The 23,633-nt window shown below is 40.6% G+C and overlaps 1 protein-coding gene across 1 annotated transcript in view; it reads left to right on the forward strand.

The window, feature by feature from the left end:
- The first annotated feature begins 17,422 nt into the window (after nucleotides 1-17,422).
- Hr3 (Hormone receptor 3) overlaps nucleotides 17,423-23,633 on the forward strand; it is a 586,730-nt gene continuing 580,519 nt past the window's right edge. Inside the window, exon 1 of the mRNA XM_067147643.2 lies at nucleotides 17,423-17,600. Within this exon, the coding sequence (XP_067003744.2) occupies nucleotides 17,582-17,600 (19 nt within the window). The 5' untranslated portion in view covers nucleotides 17,423-17,581. The remainder of the gene's footprint in view (nucleotides 17,601-23,633) is intronic.

The following is a 23,633-nucleotide window of genomic DNA, read 5'->3' on the forward strand; positions in this document are numbered from 1 at the left end:
CCGTGGCCTTAATTAAGGTACAGCCCCAGCATTTGCCTGGTGTGAAAATGGGAAACCACGGAAACCATGTTCAGGACTGCCGACAGTGGGATTCGAACCCACTATCTCCCGGATGCAAGCTCACAGCCGCGCGCCTCTAACCGCACGGCCAACTCGTCCGGTCTGGAACTATTAACTACTTTATCACTAAGATAATACAGAGCTCTTTTAACAGCCAACCACTCGCTAGCGCATCCAACAATCTGCGTCTTTTCTAGAGTGAGTGCATTGTAATGGTGAATACGACACAGATACCCAGCCCCGAAGCCATTCTTAAAGAGTAAAATATCCTCGTCTAGGCCAGGAACCGAACTCGGAACCCCTTGGACCAAACGACTCCGCGCTAATCTTTTAGCCCCGGAGTTGGATATTTCGTAAGACGTCGGTATGTAAGAGATCTCTGGCGACACATTCGGTGTTTACCTGACGATATTAATTAAAACTCAACCATTTTCTACTTCAGTGAACCAGAGCCCCTTGGTTTTCTTGTTTACTTCTTCTTCTTCTTCTTCTCCTCCTTCTTTATCTGTTTAACCTCCAGGGTTGGGCTTTCCCCTCGGACTCAGCGAGGGATCCCTCCTCTACCGCCAAAGGGCAAGGCCCTGGAGCTTCAGACTCTGGGTCGGGGGATACAACTGGCGAAGATGACCAGTACCTCGCCCAGGCGGCCTCACCTGCTATGCTGAACAGAAGCCTTGCGGGGGATGGGAAAATTGGAAGGGATAAACAAGGAAGAGGGAAGGAAGTGGCCGTGGCCTTAAGTTAGGTATCATCCGGGCATTTGCCTGGAGGAGAAGTGGGAAACCACGGAAAACCACTACCGAGATGACTGTAGTGGTAATCGAACCCACCTCTACTCAGTTGACCTCCCGAGACTGAGTGGACCCCGTTCCAGCCCTCGTACCACTTTTCAAATTTCATGGCAGAGCCGGGAATCGAACCCGGGCCTTCGAAGGTGGCAGCTAATCACACTAACCACTAAACCACAGAGGCGGACTTTTCTTGTTTAGAAACTAGGAAAAGATTCGGTTGGTTAATCTCTTTGAACTGCTACTTGTTATTGTGGCCATAAAAATGAATCCTCCATTTCCGAATGGTGTCCGTTATCCTTTCCACATGCAGGTACAGTTCACAGTTCCCCCGTATTCACCATTTTCTCTAATTGGTCCTAAGATCTTTCTCAGGATGTTTCTTTCTTTGACTTCTCACTTTTCAATTAGAGCCTTCCTGTTCAATGCAAGGCACTCTGCTGCATACAGGGCCTCTGGACAAATGACTGAACAATAATGCCCAAGCTTGGCGTTGATGGACACTGATCTTTTGTTGTAGATATTGGTATGCCACTTCTGTGTTGTTGATCCTAGATGTGAATGCTACTTTTCAGAGTTGTTACATACTATCCACTCGCCTAAGTACTTAAACTTGTCTGATCGTTTGATTTTCCCGTGTTTCACAATTTACTCTCCAGGAGCTGGCTTGATATCTATATATATAAAACTAGCAAGATACCCGTGCTTCGCTACGGTATTGTACTGAAATTTATAATTGAATGCTTATTGTTTTAGATATATAATCCGCCGAAATTCGCGATCTGACTCGTTTTCTGTGAGAATCCACCAAAATTCCCGATCTGACTCGTTTTCTATTAGATTACGGCACGTTTCCTCCCATTTTTCAATCTTCCTTTCCAGCAATCGATTTCGTACTTCCCGGGCTAGGCTCAGGTATTCCTCCCGGTCAGTTGGCTCCGTAAATCTTTGCCATCTTTTCCTATAATCATTTTAATATGTATAAAATCCTTCAGGAGATCCGGCGTGGTGTCATATTGGGTGCTTTGGCGGCACTGAACCCGCGGCCGGACTGCATTCTTAGTCATTACCCGTCCAGGAGCCGTTTCCAGCGCGATCCGCACATTTGACGACGGTCCGGAACATTATTATTATTATTATTATTATTATTATTATTATTATTATTATTATTATTACTATTATGTGTTGCTGGAAAGGCTGATGACAGGGAAAACCGGAGTATCCGGAGAAAAACCTGTCCCACCTCCGTTTTTTCCAGCACGAATGTCACATGGAGTGACCGGGATTTGAACCACGGAACCCAGCTGTGAGAGAGGCCCGCGCGCTGCCGCCTTAGCAAAGGAGGATACTTATAAGTACATTAAGAACAGTAAAATCAATGGGTTCACCTCCTTCTACACCCCACCGCCGTTAAGTTTATTTACCGGCAAACCCCCCCCCCCAAAAAAAAAAAATTAAAAGAAGGCTTGTTTCTTTATGTTTAAAGGAGATTCCAAACACCAATGTTCACGTCTATTGCCGTCAGTTTTGAGATATAAGTATCCCCATAAAAATAATTTATTTTTTTCACTTCATCTCACACTACTCCCCCCCACCCGTAAGTGAATTTTCCCGCAAAAAATACTTGCTTCTTTAATAGTAAAAGATCTTCTAAATACCAATTGTCACGACTCTAACTTCTTCAGCTTTTGATTTATGTGTCGTCATGAAAGGAATTCAACTCCTTTACACTCCCACCCTCCAAGATGGTTTCCCCACCAAAACGCGTTTTTCTTTGTTTTTAAAGGAGATCTAAATACGAATTTTCACGTCTGTAACAACTTTAGTTTTTATTAGATGTTTGCATTCTCATACAATTAAGTCAATTAAATTTTCAATACTTTCACCCCCCCCCCCCTCCTCATTGGATTTTCCGAGAATACGTGTTTCTTTACTTTTAAAGCAGATTGCAAATATCGAATTTCACGTCTGTAACATCTTCATTTTTGAGATATCAGTAGCCTAATTAAAAGAATTCAACACCATTTTCAGTCACTCTTACCCACCCCCCACCACCCAAGTGGTATTTCCGAAAAATAAAAATACACGATTCGTTATGTTTAATAGAGATAAAAAATACCATTTTTCACTTCTGTAACATGTTAAGTTTTTTTAGATATACTGTAAAAATTCTCATTTTAAAATTTCACCACTTTTGAGTTCCCCTTAGGTGGATTTCCAAAAACAAATCACCTATGTTTCTTTACATTTACAGGAGATTCCAAACACCCACTTTTTACGTCTGTAACATTTTACGTTTCCAAGATATTCTGTAGATATAGTCTTTCAAAAAATTCACCCAATTTGTCACTCCTGTTTAACCGCCATTAATTGGATTTCCAAAAACTAAAAAATACGTGTTTCTTTATTTTTAAAGGAGGTCCCATATACAAATTTTCGGTTCTGTAATATCTTCAGGTTCTGAAATATAAGTATCCTCATTAAAGGCATTCAACCCATTTTTCACCCTTTTACACCCCTCCTATTGGGATTTACAGGAAACAAAAAAATACGTGTTCCTTTATTTTTAGAGGAGATTCTAACTACCAATTTTTACATCTGTAAATTTTTAAGTTTTAAGATGTAAACACACTCATTTCTAAAAATTCACCCCCCACTTTCAACCCCCAATATTTATATCATCAAAAAACGAAAAAATACGTGTTTCTTTACTTTTAAAGTAGATACCACATACCAATTTTCAGGTCTGTAATATCTTCAGGTTCTGAAATATAAGAAGCCTCATTAAAGGCATTCAACCCATTATTCACCCTTTTACACCCTTCCTATTGGGATTTTCCGAGAACAAAAGATTACGCGTTTCTTTATTTTTAAAGGAGATTCTAAATACCAATTTTTACATCCATACACTTTAAAAGTTTTGAGATATAGATACACTCATTTTAAAAAATCACCCCCTTTTCACCCCCCCCCATTAATTGGATTTTCGAAAAACAAAAAAATACGTGATTCTTTATTTTTTAAAGAGATCCCAAACATCAATTTTCAGGTCTGTAATATCTTCAGGTTCTGAGATATAAGTAGCCTCATTAAAGGCATTCAACCCCTTTTTCACCCATTTTTACGATTCCTATTGCGATTTTCAAAATCCAAAAAATACGTGTTTCTTTATTCTTAATGAAGATTCTAAATATCAATTTTTACATCTGCAAACTTTAAAAGTTTGGAGATATAAATTCACTCATTTTAAAAATTCGCCCCCTTTTCACCCTCCCATTAATTGGATTTTCCAAAAACAAAAAAATACGTGTTTCTTTATTTTTAATAGAGATCAAAAGTACCAAGTTTCAGGTCTGTAACATCTTCAGTTTCTGAGATATAAGTACCGGTATCCTGATTAAAGGCATTCAACCCATTTCCCCACATTTTCACCCTTTTTCATCCCTCCTATTGCGATTTTCTGAAAACAAAAAAATACGTGTTCCTTTATTTTTAAGGAAGGTTCTAAATACCAATTTTTACAGCTGCAAACTTTAAAAGTTTGGAGATATAGATTCACTCATTTTAAAAATTCACCCCCTTTTCACCCTCCCATTAATTGGATTTTCCATAAACAAAAAAATACGTGTTTCTTTATTTTTAAAAGAGATCAAACGTACCAATTTTCAGGTCTGTAATATCTTCAGTTTCTGAGATATAGGTACCGGTATCCTGATTAAAGGCATTCAACCCATTTTCCCCATTTTCACCCTTTTTCACCCCTCCTATTGGGATTTTCTGAAAACAAAAAAATACGTGTTTCCTTATTTTTAAAGACGATTCTAAATACCAATTTTTACATCTGTAAACTTTTAAAGTTTTGAGATATAGAGCAACTCATTTTAAAATTTCACCCCCGTTTTCACCCCCTTAGCGAAGGAATATCCCAAAATCCTCTCTTAGCGAGCACCTACGTCTTAATATGAATATATCCCCAAAATTTCATCTCTTTATGTCCAGTAGTTTTGGCTCGGCGATGATGAATCAGTCAGTCAGGACAAGTTATTTTATATATATATAGATAAGAGTTTTGTCTGTACATTGCTCAAAATTTGAAAAGAATGGTATTTCTGTATCGGTCATGTCCACAGTAACAAGAAAAGGCATTCTTTACTTTTCCGTAATGTCTGTCTGTCTGTCTGTCTGTCTGTCTGTCTGTCTGTCTGTCTGTCTGTCTGTCTGTCTGTCTGTCTGTCTGTCTGTCTGTCTGTCTGTCTGTCTGTCTGTCTGTCCGTCTGTCTGTACACGCATCACGAGAAAACGGCTGAAGAGAATGTAATGAAAATCGGAATGTAAAGTCGGGTGATGAACCACTACAATCTAGGCTATAAATTATTTTATTCACGCTGAGTGAAATGGTAGGTGGTCGTGTCTTAATGAAAATCTGTAGACAAAGATGGGAAATAAGTCGCTACAATATAGGCTATACACGCTGAGAAAAATGGTAGTTTAGGGGAAGGCCTAAAATTTAATTGTCAAATATTTATTATATTAGTGGTCGTATTTTCACGAAAATTGGTATGCAAAGTCGGGGAATAAGTCGCTATAATCTAGGCTATCAACAATGTTATTCACACTGAGTGAAATGGTAATTTAGGGGAAGGCCTGAAATGCAATCTATATATAAAATAAGTGTTTTGCCTGTACATTGCTCAGAATTTGAAAAGAATGGTATTTCTGTATCTTTCATGTTCACAGTAACAAGGAAATGCATTTTTACTCTAATGTCTGTCTGTCTGTCTGTCTGTCTGTCTGTCTGTCTGTCTGTCTGTCTGTCTGTCTGTCTGTCTGTCTGTCTGTCTGTCTGTCTGTCTGTCTGTCTGTCTGTCTGTCTGTCTGTCTGTCTGTCTGTACACGCATCAAGAGAAAACGGCTGAAGAGAATTTAATGAAAATCGGTATGTAATGTCGCGGGATGAACCACTACAATCTAGGCTATAAATCATTTTATTCACGCTGAGTGAAATGGTAGTTTAGGGGAAGGCCTGAAATGTAATTCTCAAATAAGTTATTTATGTTATTAGTGGCCGTATCGATAAATACTACATAACTAACATAACTTGAGTTATGTCGTAAGTTAGCAGTAGTTATGTAAGAAGTTATTAAATTTCCGATCACTTATGTCTTATACATTATTACCGTACCGCATATAATCACAGAGATATTCATGAATTTGGATTTTTGTTACTAAGTCCATATCAGCGCCGAGCCACGAGAAAATGGGTAAACAGAATTTAGTGAAAATCGGTATGTAAAGTCTGAGAATAAGGAACTACAGTCTACGATATAAATAATTTTGTAAGACGCCCTAATATCACAGAGTCGAAAGAAAACTAAAGTGAAGACCTGCAATATAGAAAGCTCATAAACTTTATCAACAATAACATTACATTGACCATTGTTTGTTGTGATGTGCTTTTTGTCTTCTGTTTCCACTCATCCACGATAGATAGGATTACTGCAGCGTACCAAGGTTTTTTTTTTAATTTGCTTGACGTGCACCAACACAGGTAGGTCTTTTGGCGACGATGGGATAGGAAATGAATAGGGCTGTGACGGAAGTGGCCTTGGCTTTAATTAAGGTACAGCCTGGTGTGATTGGTGTGAAAATGGGAAACCACGGAGTACCATCTTCAGGGTTGCCGGCAGTGGGGTTCGAATCCACTATCTCCCGGATGCAAACTCACAGCTGCGCGCCCCTAACCACACGGCCAACTCGCCTGGTCGTACCGACTGTAACAGCCTGCCTGTATATTGGCGGGAAGTAGCTGGGGTGTAAGATAACTTTCTTCTTTAGCATGCCATTCCTCTGGTTCATACATTTTCTGATATTACTGGTACGTAACACACTGGTTCATCATAGTATTCGAGCTATTCAATCCCTACCCTGAGGGACTGATTGGAATGAGTAGTGTGCATATTTAAGGGAATAATGACAGAGGAGTGTTCACGGCAGTCTGCGACCTGGTTATTCCAGCTCTGGAACTTTGGACTGTTAGATCGGCACCGTAATACTGTTCGTTAAAAGTGAGAAAGTGTGCGGTTTTTCATTTGATCGAGTATTTTATATGATAACATTGCTTTCAATCGCTACATTCCTACTGACGTTTGTGTAATGACCTATGTTGAATTCAGTTAGGAAAACCACCAAGTTAGTCTTTCTGAGAATCCCGTAGCGAAGCACGGGTACGTTAGCTAGTTCGTTATAAACTCCATTTTTTCAAAGGAGACCTGGAGTCCAGCCTTTGCTGCTTGGGTTTAAGTTGGTTGATTTGTTTTGCAGCGGTATGTAAGGAGTCAGCTAATATAGCAAGATCATCTCCAAAAGCTAGGCCATCAATTATCGAGTCAGTTCTCTTGCATCCTATTCTAAGTCCAATCTCGAACTCTTCCCTGCACATCTCTTTGTGCCATTCACAAATAATTTTCTCCACTAAGCAACTGAAGGATAGAGGCGATAGTTCGTCTCCCTGTCTTGCACCTCTCTTGATTTCGAAAATGTCTGAAATCTCTCCCCTGAATTTCACTCCGATGTTGTGTTGGTCAGAGTCTGTTGGATAAATAATTACTCTCATTTTGTTGTCCAGAATTTTGAGGAGCGTATGGCGATCTATAGAATCATAGGCTTTCTGGAAGTCGACGAAGGTAAGCAAAATCTTATTTCTGAAATTCTGATAGGAAAGAACAGACTTGTCCACCTCTGTGGTGTAGTGCTTAGTGCGATTAGCTGCCACCCCCGGAGGCCCGGATTCGATTCCTGGCTCTGTCACGAAATTTGAAAAGTGGTACGAGGGCTGGAACGGGTCCACTCAGTCTCGGGAGGTCAACTGAGTAGATGTGAGTTCGATTCCCACCTCAGCCATCCTGGAAGTGGTTTTCCGTGGTTTCCCACTTCTCCTCCAGGCAAATGCCGGGATGGTACCTAACTTAAGGCCACGGCTGCTTCCTTCCCTCTTCCTTGTCTCTCCCTTCGAATCATCCCATCCCCCACCAAGGCCCCTGTTCAGCATAGCAAGTGAGGCCGCCTGGGCGAGGTAGTGGTCATCCTCCCCAGTTGTATCCCCGACCTAGAGTCTGAAGCTCTAGGACACTGTCCTTGAGGCGGTAGAGGTGGGATCCCTCACTGAGTCCGAAAGAAAAGCCAACCCTGAAGGATAAGCAGATTAAGAAGAAGAAGAAGAATAGGCTAATTATTATTATTATTATTATTATTATTATTATTATTATTATTATTTACAACTTCTCGTTCAAGTATGATTATAAGAGAAGGACGCTGTTGCAGCAGGTTGTTTCGGGTCACGCAGTACTTCACTGATACTCATCTATCCACCCACCCATCTATCTACCTACCTAATTTATATATGTGGTGGTAGATATAATAAGAACGACAAAATAAAGTCGATTTTTTAAATGTTACAAGTAAATTTGTTAAGGTTTTCAGTAAGTCAACTTGTAGATTTATACAACGACCATTATGATTTATTACTTTGTTCTTCATATTTCAGAACTGAAAAAGCATTGGTGTTTGCAAAACGTTTCTGGCAGAAAAAATAACGCTGTCACAGACATGATCAAAATTCGACCACAACTCTTTCCTATGCTCCAAATCGATATTTGCTATCATTTCCCTTGGCTTTTGCTTTTTATCACTTCCTTACACTCTCGACGCACGGATCCACCTTTGGATTGTTGAACCAAGCTTTCTGAACTTCTTGCCAGAACTTATTTTTATTGTAAACTTTTTCCACCGTTATAGCTATGTTCACGTCCCCCCGTATATTTTCCATGGGATTTAAAACAGGCGACTGTGCCCGCCAAGGTGTAATAGATACCTGATTATCTTCAAACCATGCCTTTACCAATTTCTTGAAGTGCTTCGGATCGTTGTCCTGCTGAAAAACTCAATGGGTTGGTATATTTTCCCTCGCTCATTGCAGCACGGTACCATTTACAACGTCTCTATAAATATTTTTTGTCATCACGTCTTTAATCCAAAATACGGGGCCTGCACTATCACAGGATAAGCAACCCCAAACCACTATGTTTCCTTCTCGAAATTAACTGCTTTCTGTGTATATTTGGAATCGTATTCCGAATTTTTGGGCCTTCTCATATACTTGTTACTTCAGATCCAAACAGTTTGCTTTATATCACACCGACACAGATAGGGCTTACGGCGACGATGGGATAACAGAGGGCTAGGAATGGGAAGGAAGCGGCCGTTACTTTAATTAAGGTACGGCCCCAGCATTCACCTGGTGTGAAAATGGGAAACCACGGAAAATCATCTTCAGAACTGCCGACAGTAGGGTTCAAACCCACTATCTCCCGAATGCAAGCTCACAGCTGCGTGACCCAAACTGCATGACCAACCTGCTTGGTAGATGAACTTAGATTCATCACTCCATTTAAACTGAAAGTGCAAGGATTGACTGGCCGACCCCGTGGTGTAGAAGTAGCGTGCCTGCCTCTTACCCGGAGGGCCCGGGTTTGATTCCCGGCCAGGTCAGGGATTTTTATCTGCATCTGAGGGCTGGTTCGAGGTTTACTCAGCCTACGTGGTTACAATTGAGGAGCTATCTGGCGGTGAGATGGCGGCCCCGGTCTAGAAAGCCAAGAATAACGGTCGAGAGGATCAGTCGCGCTGACCACACGATATCTTGTAATCTGCAGGCCTTTGGGCTGAGCAGTGGTCGCTTGGCAGGCCATGGCCCTTCGGGGCTGTTGGGCCATGGGGTTTGGTTTTGCAAGGATTGACTGCTTTCTTATTGAATCTGCCACCACGGTAAGCTACAGTATAGATAATCCGTAATCCGTCTACCTTTCAGAGCAATATTGAGAAAACGACAATATTTCAACAGCTGAAATTAAAGAAAAATGCTTTTTTTTTTTTTTTTTTTTTTTTTTAGTGAAGAAATTTTCACATATTTGCCGTGAAGCCGTACACAGTTGTACCTATTGGACTGAGTTGTAACTACATACATCCTGAGTTCTCTTGCCTTCCACACAGATACTGAGAAAGTGACATCGTTTGGAAAGCTGAAATTGACACCAAGTATACGCTAAAAGAACAGTACAATGATGACCGTCATATCTGAACTGTTAACAGTAGTGAAAATACCTTCTTTGAGTGAAGCGAATGAATCATCTCCACCATTCTGGCGCATGCAATGACATTACCTCCATTTATAAGAATGAGACAGAACACTTACTGCTGGAATTTGGGTGTGACGTCTAACAAATTTTGACCATTTGAAGACGTCGTTGTAGGTATTTCCATGGTTAGAGGTATGATTCGGGAGAGGTGGAATTCCACATGTTTGTGAATATTGAATTTTCACGACCGCATTTTAATCGAAACAGACTTTCAACGTATTAGGTCGTGTTACGTACATGTAGTACGTGTTGAAGAGATGTTAAGTACAGAACAAAAATGGCCAGCCGGACACCAGTGGGATCCGAACCCACAACCTCCCGATTTCGCGGCGGTTGCTCTACCAATTGAGCTATGGTGGCCTAGGCCATCTTTGTTCACTTTAAAAGGATCTGAGCTACAGGTCTGGCACTGCTGCTAGCAACCGACGCGAAATCGGGAGGTTGTGGGTTCGGATCCCACTGGTATCCGGCTGGCCATTTTTGTTCTGTACTTAACATCTCTTCAACACGTACTACATGTACGTAACACGACCTAATACTTTGAAAGTCTGTTTCGATTCCACATGTTTGCTTCTATCTCAAATAACATGTCTTTTATGCGAGGTGAGATTGTTATTTTGACGTAAATAACAAATTTAACATAACCAAATTCAGTAATTATTACTGTCGATCCTGTATCAAGGTTTTTTTTTTTTTTTTTTTTTTTTGCGTCGCACCGACACAGATGTGTCTTATGGCGACGATGGGACAGGAAAGGGCTTGGACTGGGAAGGAAGCAATCGTGGCCTTAATTAACGTACAGCCCAAGCATTTTACTAGTGTGAAAAAGGGAAACCACGGAAAACTATCTTTAGGGCTGTTGACAGTGGGGTTGAAAACCACCATCTCCCTAACGCAAGCAGATAGCTACATGACCCAAAGCCCATGGCCACTTGCTCAGTGTTACGCATACCGTTGACAGCATTTCGCACCAATGATTCCATTATAAACCAACCCATCCCCAGACTTATATTATCATCAATACATTGTATTCAAAGAGTTTTACAATTCTTTTTTACACGCTATGTGACGTGCGAATTACAGCATAGAAAAACTGATCATTCTTGGAAATGTTCCTGGTAAGAGAGATCGTGGACGAGTTCCCACCCGATAGTCGGACATTATCAAGCATATTCAATTGTATTTAACTTCTTCAGTCAGCGCGTCTGGCCGAGCACCACAAGAAAGGAAGACAACTGACCAACAGCCTCCTTGGAGATCACGATCCTCAGAACTGAGGGAATGAGAAAGAGAGAGAGAATGTTTAAAGCATACCTTCTTTTTGCAAAGTTTGCTGTCCTTCGATTGGATCACTAATATTTTAATGGAAATTCTAAGTTGCTGAAGAGGGACTTAGATTGTTTCCTCCCACCAATAGTGCAATTCAAAAATTAGGCTTATGGACTTCCGATAAATTCACCTGCATTTAGCGTTACCACTTTTTTAATTAAAAAGGAAGATTTTCGGTGACATATTTTTAAATAACTCATGCCTTCATATTTTTTATTAAACGCCATTTTCGATCAAAACTCACTCACATTTTTGTCTTATACCCTACTGCATCGTAACATTCTGGTGTTTTGAAACTGAGTTAACTTCATCTATCAATCCACTCTTATTCTTTAATAGGTTAAAAAAATGTTTGCAGGGCATGCCGAAATTTATTACAATTTGAAGCTGTCCACTTGATACTTTCAGGGGATTTTAGGATATCAAAAAAATGTTTGCAGGGTATGCCGAAATGTATTACAATTTGAAGCTGTCCACTTGATACTTTCAGGGGATTTTTCTTTTTTTTTGCTAGGGGCTTTACGTCGCACCGACACAGATAGGTCTTATGGCGACGATGGGATAGGAAAGGCCTAGGAGTTGGAAGGAAGCGGCCGTGGCCTTAATTAAGGTACAGCCCCAGCATTTGCCTGGTGTGAAAATGGGAAACCACGGAAAACCACCTTCAGGGCTGCCGATAGTGGGATTCGAACCTACTATCTCCCGGATGCAAGCTCTACGCGCACGGCCAACTCGCCCGGTCAGGGGATTTTAGGATATCAAAAAAATCACTGATACTTTTAGATGCTAATATGTTCTTGACTAATATTTCTGCCTTCGTTTTGCCACAGAGAAGTTTCACGGCTGTTCCTGAATCTGCGTACATTTACGATATCTATTTATTGCCGCAATCCAAACTTGCATAACTGAGGCAAAACTAACAAAGATAATAATCAGAACAATGTGTATTCTTATTATATTAAGGGGAAGAATTGTTATGGGCTCTACTACAAGCCAGCGCCAAATAATAAGAAAAAGGAAGAAAGTGCTGTACGGCGAAATAAAAAACTTAAGGCTAAATTAACAGTAAATAACGTAAGAATACTGAAAAAACGTACAACCTGGCAATCCTACCGCAGCGTCAATGGGTAGCTTCTGACACATCCCACTGTGATAAATCTAGTGTCAGTCCTAAGACGAAACACTGGGTATAGAGCAGACGCCTGAAAACCCTTCCATCTAATTCACTAATGTTTTGTGAGACCTGTTGGCAACGACGTGGAAGCCGGAGGATGTCGTTAGCAACATACGTTCGACTGGATGCAGCTCTCTACTGCCTAAAGGATATATGAGAAGGAGCGACCTGGCTGCACAGTTTGGATCCCGTGGCTGTAAGCTAGAATTCGGGAGATAGTGGGGTCGAACTCCACTCTCGGCAGCATTGATAATGGTTTTCCTTGATTTCCCATGTTCACACCAGACGAATGTTGGAGTTGTACCTAATTAACCACGGCCGCTTACTTCCCAGTCCTAGCCCTGTCCTATCCCATCGTCGGCATAGGGCCTGTTTAAGTCGGTGCAACATTTTAAAAAAAAGAAACTAACAGCAAAAATATTTGAAATAGTTCTGAATACCATGATGTGGTTTCTTCATCCCGGGGATGAAGTCAATGCCACAGTGGTTTAAATCAGAGAGTCGGGCGGACAACAGAGCACTTTAAAAGCTCCGTCGATCGAAGAATTCAACCACAACCTGTGCAAAACCAAGCAGTTGAGCGTTGTCATGCAAAATGATTGCGGAGTATTGTGACTAAATACTTGGGACGCAATCTGTGACTGACTTGAGGAAAAGAAACAAACAAACTTCCTTTTCAAACCAACCCATCATATTTCATAACAATCCACGAATGCATGTCCCAGAAGCTGGGGTAATTCTTCAGTGGATGAAGCTAGGAAATGCTCTGCCATCCTCCTTACTCCTCTTATTGTGACTTCGAATTGATTCCTAAGATCAAGAAACCAAATCTCACTGAGCGATTCAGAACTATTCCAACATTCTTTAATCAGTACACCATTCTGATTGTTATTTTGCTGGCTCCAAGGGCAGTGACGCTCCGGGCTCGATTCCCGCCCAGCCCAGGAAATTTTACCTGAATCTGACGCCTGGTTCGAAGTGCACTCACCCTGCGAAAGAACAGTTGAGGAGTTATCTGACGGTGAGATAGCGGCCTCGGTCAAGAAAGCCAGGAATAACGACCAAAAGGATTCGTTGCGCTGACCATCAGTCACTTCGTAATCTCAATCCTAGCGGTCACTGTTGGAGCTGCAGCGTCATGGAAGGAAGATAGGGGGTAGGGATGGATGTTATTTTAAAGAGAAGGAATTTCGAATGTTACTGTTTTTAGTGAAAATGAAAATCCACAGCCTGTTTCCATTGATTCGACCGGGTCAGGAATGGAATGAATGAAGCCCCCATCTAGCGGCGAGGATAGGAAATGTGCCGGCTGCCGAAGCCTGTAGCACTCTTCTGGGGCAATGATAAATGACTGATAGATGAAATGAAATGTTAATGGAGAGTGTTGCTGGAATGAAATATGACAGGGAAAACCGGAGTACCCAGAGAAAAACCTGTCCTGCCTCCGCTTTGTCCAGCAAAAATCTCACATGGAGCGACCGGGATTTGAACCACGGTATCCAGCGGTGAGAGGCTGGCGCGCTGTCGCCTGAGTCACGGAGGCTGCTGTTGTTTTTACGTCCCACTAATTTTTTTCTGTTTTTGGAGACGCCGAGGTGCCGGAACTTCGTCCCGGAGGAGTTCTTTTATATGCCAATAAATCTACCGACATGAGGCTGACGTATTTGAGCACCTTCAAATACCACCGGACTGAGCCAGGATCGAACTTGCCAAGTTGGGGTAGGAAGGCCAGCCTCTCAACCGTCTGAGCCACTCAGTCCCGCAGGAGAAGGAATCCGAGATTATCAGTCCACTCGCAACATGAGAGTTTTGAGAGCATGATGTAAAGGAATGGAAGATACTGGTTAAATGAAATGGCCATGCAAATATGATACCGCAGGGGTCAGAAAAGAACTAAAACGGACAATCGTAGGCCACATGTGAAACAGAAAACCCCTGCACTACTAAATGAAAACAAATGTCAAAATCAGATGATGTCCCCATGAATCTCACATTCATTCCATAACGCGTCAATTCTTTGGGAAATATAATAATAATAATAATAATAATAATAATAATAATAATAATAATAATAATAATAATAATAATAATATTATCTTCCACAGCTTTTTCACACCCGTAGGGTCGCGAGTATGAACTGTGTCGTACATATAGATTTGGCCATGTTTTACGGCCGAATGCCCTTCGTGACGCCAACCCTATCTAGAGGGATGCAATCACTATTGCGTGTATCTGTTGTATTTGGTAGGGTGATGTGTTGTATGAATATGAAGAGAGAAGTTTTGGGACAAACACAAACACCCAGCCCCCGAGCCAGAAGAATTAATTATAAGCGATTAAAATCTCTGACCTGCCGGAATCGAACCCGGGACCCTCAGAACCGAAGGCCTCAATGCTGACCATTTAGCCAAGGAGTCGGACGATCCTAATAATAATAATAATAATAATAATAATAATAATAATAATAATAATAATAATAATAATAATAATGTTACGTGATGTTGGATGGCCTCCGAAGGGGCATAGTGAAGGTCTTTCTTGTCGATGCCCGTGGGTGACCTGCACGTCTGGATATATCTGGTGGTGGTGGTTGTGATCATGACGGTGATAATGATAACGAGGTAGGGAGAGTGTGAAATCCGCTATCGACTCATAGCCTACTCCTGTCGAATAACACCAACAGATCTGCACCAGGCTTAATGTCTCCATCCGACGGACGAATCACCATCAACATCATCATATGCCCTCACTCCGTATGAATCTAGTGATCAGAAATAATAATAATAATAATAATAATAATAATAATAATAATAATAATAATAATAATACATTTGTCTGGCAGAAGTTATTTTACATACCAGTAAATCTACCGACACGAGGCTGGCATATTTGAGCACCTTCAAATACCAACGGACTGAGCCAGGATCAAACCTTCTAAGTCGGGCTCAGAAGACCTGCGGCTACTCAACCCGGCTGTGTGACTTTTCTTAAAAGATGAGTTTATTTTCGAGTTCGCACGGTCTTAAAATATGCCCCCTCCGAAAGTGAATAACTGCACACTCCCGTTAGTGTCAAATGTCATTCTTATCCGCGTTGCTTAATATTATGGAAACTCTAATAGACGTAATATTTTGATTGTCATTGGAATTCATAAGACTGTTTAAATATTTGTGCAATTATCCCACGGAACAATTATTCGTATCGCCGCTCCGTCCTGACTGTAATATGACGTAAAGGGGAGTCGAACCCGTGCCTGTAGCGGTCGCGCTAGGAAGTGGTCTGCCTCAAGCACAACTACCTGCTGGGTTGATGTCCGTCCCCAGACAGTTACACACACACTCACACATACACATACACTTTACCCCAGCTGTGCCACTATGCCTCAGCGCATGCGCAGCAACTTGCCGGATATAAACAAACCGTTGCTTTTACATCTGAGCAGAGTTCAACGACCGCCGAGCTATGCTTCCCAAAACCTCTCTCTCCATCTCACTCTGCGACCGTCCCCTTCTCTCGCCAGACACCAGTTGTAGGTGTTAGTTCTCATAACCTACACAGAGATAGCACCACAGTCGCGTCCACTGATCATGTCTCTTTCTCTCTCCGACACACGTGAACCAAAGCAGGCGATCCTTGTCTACATCACAGCACGAAGCGCTAAGGCCTTGCATTCATGTATAGTACATACTAGAGGGCAACAACACATCACTGCTAGTGAATAAAACATCGAAAAATAAAAAGATAAGTACACTTCAACAATTAGGCTTCATTCTCTGTGAATTTAAGGACTAATACAACGTAAGATTGCTCTCATTGGCCAGTGACAAAGTGCAACGTGCTAAAAAAAATTAACTGTTCATCCCAACGCGGAAGTGTGAAATGAATCAAATTATATACATCTTTAAAACTTGATCCCATGGCAACTGAGTGACAAGTGTATTTTTGTACTTCCGGTATTTATTAATATTTGAGTGTGTGTTCTGACGTTCAGTGATTTCCGGCTTGAATCGGTAATGCTTACATTGCCTGTAGTGTGACTGGAGTAGAGTATTGACTGTTTCAAGTTCAAGAGCGTGGCTGTTGAAAGTTTTCGGCAGTTTCGGCCAGTGTCAAGAGCTGGTGGAGGAGTGTACCTACAAGCCGGGTGGGAGGGGAGGGATCGCGGTAGAAGAAACGGTATACGTAGACGGGTAGAGGGGGGGTTCGACTAAGATTGTTGAGTTTTCAAGCAGTACGGGTTAGGCAAGGGGAAAAGACGGAAGTGGAAGGAAAGGTGTATCATTAGCCGCACCGTGTGTACCACATTGTGTTGAAACGGAACAACAACGAAGAAGTGCATCTTATTTTTTATAATAAATAATATGTTCAATCTGTGATAAGCAAGATAACTAATACATTGTTGTATTATTATAGTGGTTTTACAAAACAGTGTTTTAACAGTACAATAATCATTATTTTTTATTGACGTATTAACATGTAGAAAGCAAACTTGTTTTTACTGTCTTTTTAAACAGAAAAAGAAGAATATTTACGCACGTTTATGTGAATAGTTTCGTTATATTTCGGGTGAGTGCAATACATGAAATAGTAATTTCCAAATGTTATGTTGGATGACTAGTGATTTTCTTAACATTAACAGTACTTTCGTCGGTCCACCCTCTTGACATATCGCATATATATGGAAGGAAAGAAAGAAAGAAAAGATTAAATAACTAAACGTGCTTTTTATAATACAACGTTGACAAGTACTATATTACTTATAAAAATACCTTATCATACACAAACTGAAGCGCAAGTGCTACATCGTACCTTAATTTTTGAAGCAAAGAACACCCACGTGGACAACTTATATTACAGTGTTGGTAACAGTGAATGTTGTTTTAACTTACTCTTGTGTTGTGACTAGAAGACAGTGCATACTCTATAAGGATTATCTTCCACCACCCTCAGGTGTGGTGTCTCATCTTGCCCAGTCACCGTGTGTGTCCTTGAAAGTGACCCCCTAGGCTGTCGCCAGGGGATGAGCAGCTATTGATATGCCCAGCACAATCAGAGGTATGACGCATATTTCTTAGCATGCCATTCTTTTCTTTCTGATGTTAGCATTGTTCATTGTTTTTATATTTTGTCATAATATTTATGTGTTACGTGAAAGATCACGTAGCTACCTTTCCGAATTTTACTGATCACTTCATGAAAAGGAGTATGTGATGTATACCACTTGTTGTTCTCCTCATCTTGGGTTTTAGAGTATAATTATCATGTAGTGTGCGTGTGTAAGGGAGGGAGAGAGAGAGAGAGAGAGAGGATTTTTTTTTTACAATTTATTTTACGTCACACCGACACAGATAGGTCTTATGGTGACGATGGGATGGGAAAGGCCTAGGAGTGGGAAGAAAGCGGCCGTGGCCTTACTTAAGATACAGCCCCAGCATTTTCCTGGTGTGAAAATGGAAAACTACGGAAAACCATCTTCAGGGCTGCCGACAGTGGGGTTCGAACCCACTATCTCCAGGATACAAGCTCACATCTGCGCGCCCCTTACTGCAAGGAGAAAATTAATTTCATTGCCACTTCCCCAAGTTTTAATGAAACACCACATACATTGACCGGGAAGCGAACGACGACCGTCATGTTGAAAAGTTAGTGACGACGTCACTCGGCTACCACGCCCTTCCATTATTATTATTATTATTATTATTATTATTATTATCATACAGAGTTTCAAGATACCATACAATCATACCAATATCGTAATTATAAATGCATTGCTTGTGTGTCGTTTATAAAATTGATTGTTTGGTATGTTAGGTTTCAAATCATACGACCATTGTCCGTATCACTGCGGGGTCATTTTTAACCCATTTGATTAAAATTGTGAAATAAGCTACTTTGATCCTGAGAAGGACATCAAAGTAGTATCGGCACCAAAATTAAAATGGAGCTCCAGAAAACTCACCTCAGGAAAGAATGCAGATGGAATCGGTACCTTATCCCCCTCCCTCTAATTTAAAGGTTGGTTGGTTGGTTGGTTCTGAATTGTGGATCGTTTCATACACAAATTTCAAGAAAGCTATTTTTATAGAATGTTTTATCAGAGATTCCTTCCTGGACACTCTTCCTTTAATACGACCTTTAACGTAGCTTCAGAATTTCTGTGAACTAGCCTGAATGGCTAATATAGGGACATAAAATGTAAACTAGCACAAGCAAGGAAGGTATTTCTTATGAAGTGAAATTTGCTCCTTTGAAACTTATTCGAAGTACGTTCTTGAAAACTTTTGTGTAGTGGGTGGCATTATATGGAAGTGAGACATGGACAATAACTGACGCAGAAAGAAACAGAATAGAAGCTTTTGAAACATGGGGTTACAGAATAATTCTGAGGGTGAGATGGATTGAACAGCTCACAAATGAAGACATACTGACTGCATCGAGTTGGTGAGGGGAGAATAAGAAACAGGTTGTTAGGACGCAATTTTGAGACACTCGGGGCTCGTTGTTTTAGTTTTTAAGGGAAGTATCGGGGATACGAACAGTGGATGTAGATCAGAGCTTGAATATCGAGAACAGATTAGTGTAGTTACGTATGAATGGAAAGATTAGCACAGGAGAGGGTGGCATAGAAAGGTGCATCAAGCAAGTCCATGGACTGATGAATCATAGTCAAGAGTGTTCATGAACTGAAGTTCGCTTCTGAAGCTATTTACTACTTCCTAGTTACAAATCAAAACAACTTTCTTCAGTTTCCAGTTATATTTTGGGTCGCTCGAACAATCCAGGATCAGTTTGGTTTTGGTCGGAGGCTTAGGGCTGGATGCCCTTCTTGACGCCACGTTTGTGGGAAGTCAGTATCTAAGCCACTAAACTAAACACACCCCCTTTTCTCTATTTTAAATCAAATCATGGAAATTAATTCCTTAGAGAGTGTATGTTTTTTTTTTTTTTTTTTTTTTTTACTTCTCACCGACAAAAATAGATCTTATGGCTACTATGGGATAAAAGGGCTAGGATTGGGAAGGAAGTGGCCGTGCTCTTAATTAAGGTATAGCCCCAGCATTTGCCTGTGTGTAAGTTTGTGTGTGTGTAATTATACCTGTTGCTGAGCAGCAAGTTCATTGGCATCTTCATCATTAATTTGTTTCAAGTACGTTTCCGGTAACAGAGCGGAAATAGGTTAGTCTCATTATCAGTTTGGATGAACGTTCGACAGTGAGCACAATGTACTGTAGCATTCAAGTTTAGAGAAGGGATGTGTACGGTACTGTACCCTTGTGTACAGCAGCCTATTAGGGCCTTGGCCTACAGATAGGGGAGTACCACGCGAATGACATTAGTAGACAATAAGGTTGAGTCGTATTTTTAAAAGTAGGAATGATGACAATATGAAGATGAAGTCGGAGTTCAAGAAGATAAATTGGGTGAAATATTAATTTATAGGAAGGCGAGCTAGGGATTGGAATACTTAATCAATGAAGATTTCTTTTAAATTATTTGTGAAAAGATTAGGTAGACAATTGATAGGGAATCTGCCATCTGGGGGACTGCCCTAAATGCTGATCGGTGGTGGTTAATTGATTGATCAGCATGACGACATCATTAACTGTACTGCTCGGCTTTCTTGACCAGGTCCGCTACCTCCGTTATCAGACAGCTCCTCGGTTGTTATCATGAGCATTAGTGAATCCCTTTTTAGTCCTCAGTCTAGAATTAAAATTACATTACTGGCCAGAAATCGAACCCGGGACCTCCGAGGAAGAGGCAGGCTAGTTACTGCTCCACCTCGGATCTCCCTATTTCGATTGATAACATGACATGGCCTATTTCTCTTTCATTTGAGGTAGTTACCATTATTCTATACATCTCTGTTATCTTGATAATCACATATTAACCAATGCCAGTGTAGATTTATTTTATTTCATTATCGTTTCTGAAGTATAAAACGCTTCTTTTTTTTTTTTTTTTGGTCTACTGCAAAAGCTTACTATCTTTCATTAATTGGATTAGATGTATCGTAGACACCAGTTCTGTGTACTTATAACTTGGGTAAATGTTCACTTTGATAATCGATTAGAGTCATCTTCGGTAATCATTTGGGGAGAGGAAATCGACCTGGACCTTACATCAACAGGCTAACAGTTGCATCCCATTCTACGGTATTCAATTGTCCCGCGAAGGTGATTGCACGTTCTTGTGTTTCCCTTGCCACGGCCGCGAAAAAGAAGGTCAAAGACAATCCATTCATGGAATGGTCGTCAGGAACTGCCGTGCATAGACCGTTCTTTTTTATGTAATCTCCAACGTGGATAGATCTAACTATGTTTATTTATTTATTTATTTATTTATTTATTTATTTATTTATTTATTTATTTATTTATTTATTTATTTATTTATTTATTTATTTATTTATTTATTTGGGAAACCAAAACAGCGAGAAGCCGAATTACAGAGTTGGTTAGAATTCACAAATTCGGGGGACAATCAGGTTCGAATCGCACCATCAACCATCTAATTTAAGGATATTTGTTTTACGACGCATCGACACAGATCTTATGGCGACGATGGGATTGGATTCGACTTGGACTGGGAAGAAATGTACCATGGTGTTAAATACGGTAAAGCACCACCATTTGCCTCGTGTGAAAATGGGAAACCATGGAAAACAATCTTCAGGGCTGCCAACAGTGGGATTCAAACAATCCATCTCCCGAATGCAAGCTCACAGCCACGTGATTCAAACCGCGTAGCCAACTTGCTCTGCTTTTTGTAAGCAGCCCATTGTTGTGGTGGTTGTATTTAATATTAACTGATGCTAGGAGTGAGAAAGTGTTTCCATCCCGGTATTCGCTTGGAGTTGTAATGGTAAACAACGGAACTTCCCTTCTGATTTCTCTTCAATGTGGCTGAGGTTTCAATCCCCGCCGAAACACGTGGTATTAAGAGAATGTTCTATCTAGTTAACATGAAGATTGCCTAATTTAAATCCCTGTATCTCTGAAACTTCTAAAGCTAGAACTTTCAAATTTGTACAGTTATGTTTGATGATGCTGTTTGTTGTTTAAAGGGCCCTAACAGCTAGGTAATCGGCCCCACAGTTATGTTTGGCATCTCAGTAATTTCACGGTACCACAATTAAGTTATTCTGATGCTTTGAACAATATGAATGATTTCCTTTATCTTCAAGTTATATTTGAAGGGAACCCATATTATAAGCCTCTCTAACTCAGACAATGAGGAAGTTTCTCTTACAATTTTATCTCAACGGCTTGCCGTTATTATTTTTAAAATCTCGTGAATATTTCAATGTCGTCATTTCCTCAATAGAATCACTCTGTCTCATTATGTGCCCAAATTGACATAACTTTAGCTTCACAATAAAGAACTCAAGGGATAGATCTGGTCTGATCTTCTGAATAACCCACTTAGACCTATTTGTTTTTTTGTCGTTCAAGTTATCTGTAAAAGTCTCATTCAGCACCATAACTCAAACGTATCAATGTGCTTCCTATCCCTCAGTTTTTAGGGTCCAGCTCTCACAACCATATGTAACTATGGAGTTTAATGCCTTGACATCCTGATCTTAGTCTCCACAGATATATCAGGGCATCTTATCGAGCGAGACTTTTGAATACTGCCTTACCAAGCGTTACTGTGCAGCGAATTTCTCGACTGTCAGATTCCTATTGATGGTTGATCCCGAAAGACAGAAAACTATCCACCATTTGGATCTCATCGCCATTGATCTGTAAGTTCGGTGGTAATCATATTGTTGGTGTCCTGGTCATACTGACGTTAAGATACAGTCCTAATCTCTCACGCTGTTTGTTAGAAATTCTCCAAGTCATGTTTATTTTCAGATAGCAAATTAGTGTTGCCTGTATATCTTTAGACCGCCTGTCTTAAATCCATAAGTGGAGTCATCCAATCCAGCTGCTCTCAGGGCGTGCTCAGAATACGAGTTAGATGAACAAGTAAGGGGACAATACGCATCCTTGCCTTACACCTTTGCCGACTGCGAATCTTTCTGTCTCACAAGATGAAAATAATTCGTTATGAATATTCAAAGAATGAAACACTAACTTGAAAACCAAGTACTGCACACTAGACAGTCATAGTACTTATCGCAATACTACCAACGTAATGAACCACGTTTTCTCTTTAAATTTCTGGAAACAATAGCCTTCTGTGTCCGTTATTTTAGGAAATAGAATTTGCTTTACGTCGCACCGACACAGATAGGTCTTATGGCGACGATGGTATGGGAAAGGCCTAGGAGTAGGAAGGAAGCAGTCGTGGCGTTAATTAAGGTACAACCCTAGCATTTTCCTGGTGTGAAAATGGGAAACAATGGAAAACCATATTCAGGGCTGCCGGCAGCGGGGTTCGAACCCACTATCTCCCGCATGCTAGCTCACAGCTGCGCGCCCCTAACCGCATGGCCAATTCGCCCGGATTTTAGAAAATTAAAAAAAAATATCAGAAGGGAATCATTTTTAGCTACAACTTGGTAAATATGTTTTGAGAATGAATTTCTAAAGAAATGATACACCATCTTTATCAGAAATTTTAAATTAATCTGTTGCATGAAATATCTATATCTCGGTTCTGTAATTCAAAGATTGCAACCGATATCAACAATCGTGTAAAACTACGACTTTGTTTGCTCTTTCCCAGTATGTCCCCAAATTTCTTGACCCATGTTATTTTAGACTAAGCACACCCCCACCTCGTTTCAGCTCAGGGTTAAGTTCATTACAGAGCCTGGAATCTACACTAATCAAGCAGATGGGAATTTTAGTGAGCCTCCTCACTCAATTAGTTAAAACATACACTAGAACATTAATTTAATTCAATTCTATTTTTTCTCTACAAGTTGCACCATTCTATGTTAGTCAGCGTTACGAGACGCAATTACGGGTCCAACAGCTGCACACTTGGTGCGGGAATTTCCGTTCCGTCGGCATTTTTTTTTAAATTCATTTTCATGGAACTTTGTGGGTACGAAGATCACTTTAGCAGGGGGGAATATGATCACATCTCAAAATACAACTGTCTCTCGCTATAGTGTCACAGCTATAACGTGACATG

This window comes from Anabrus simplex, chromosome 5, assembly GCF_040414725.1.
Source record: "Anabrus simplex isolate iqAnaSimp1 chromosome 5, ASM4041472v1, whole genome shotgun sequence".
NCBI classification, from domain to species: domain Eukaryota; kingdom Metazoa; phylum Arthropoda; class Insecta; order Orthoptera; family Tettigoniidae; genus Anabrus; species Anabrus simplex.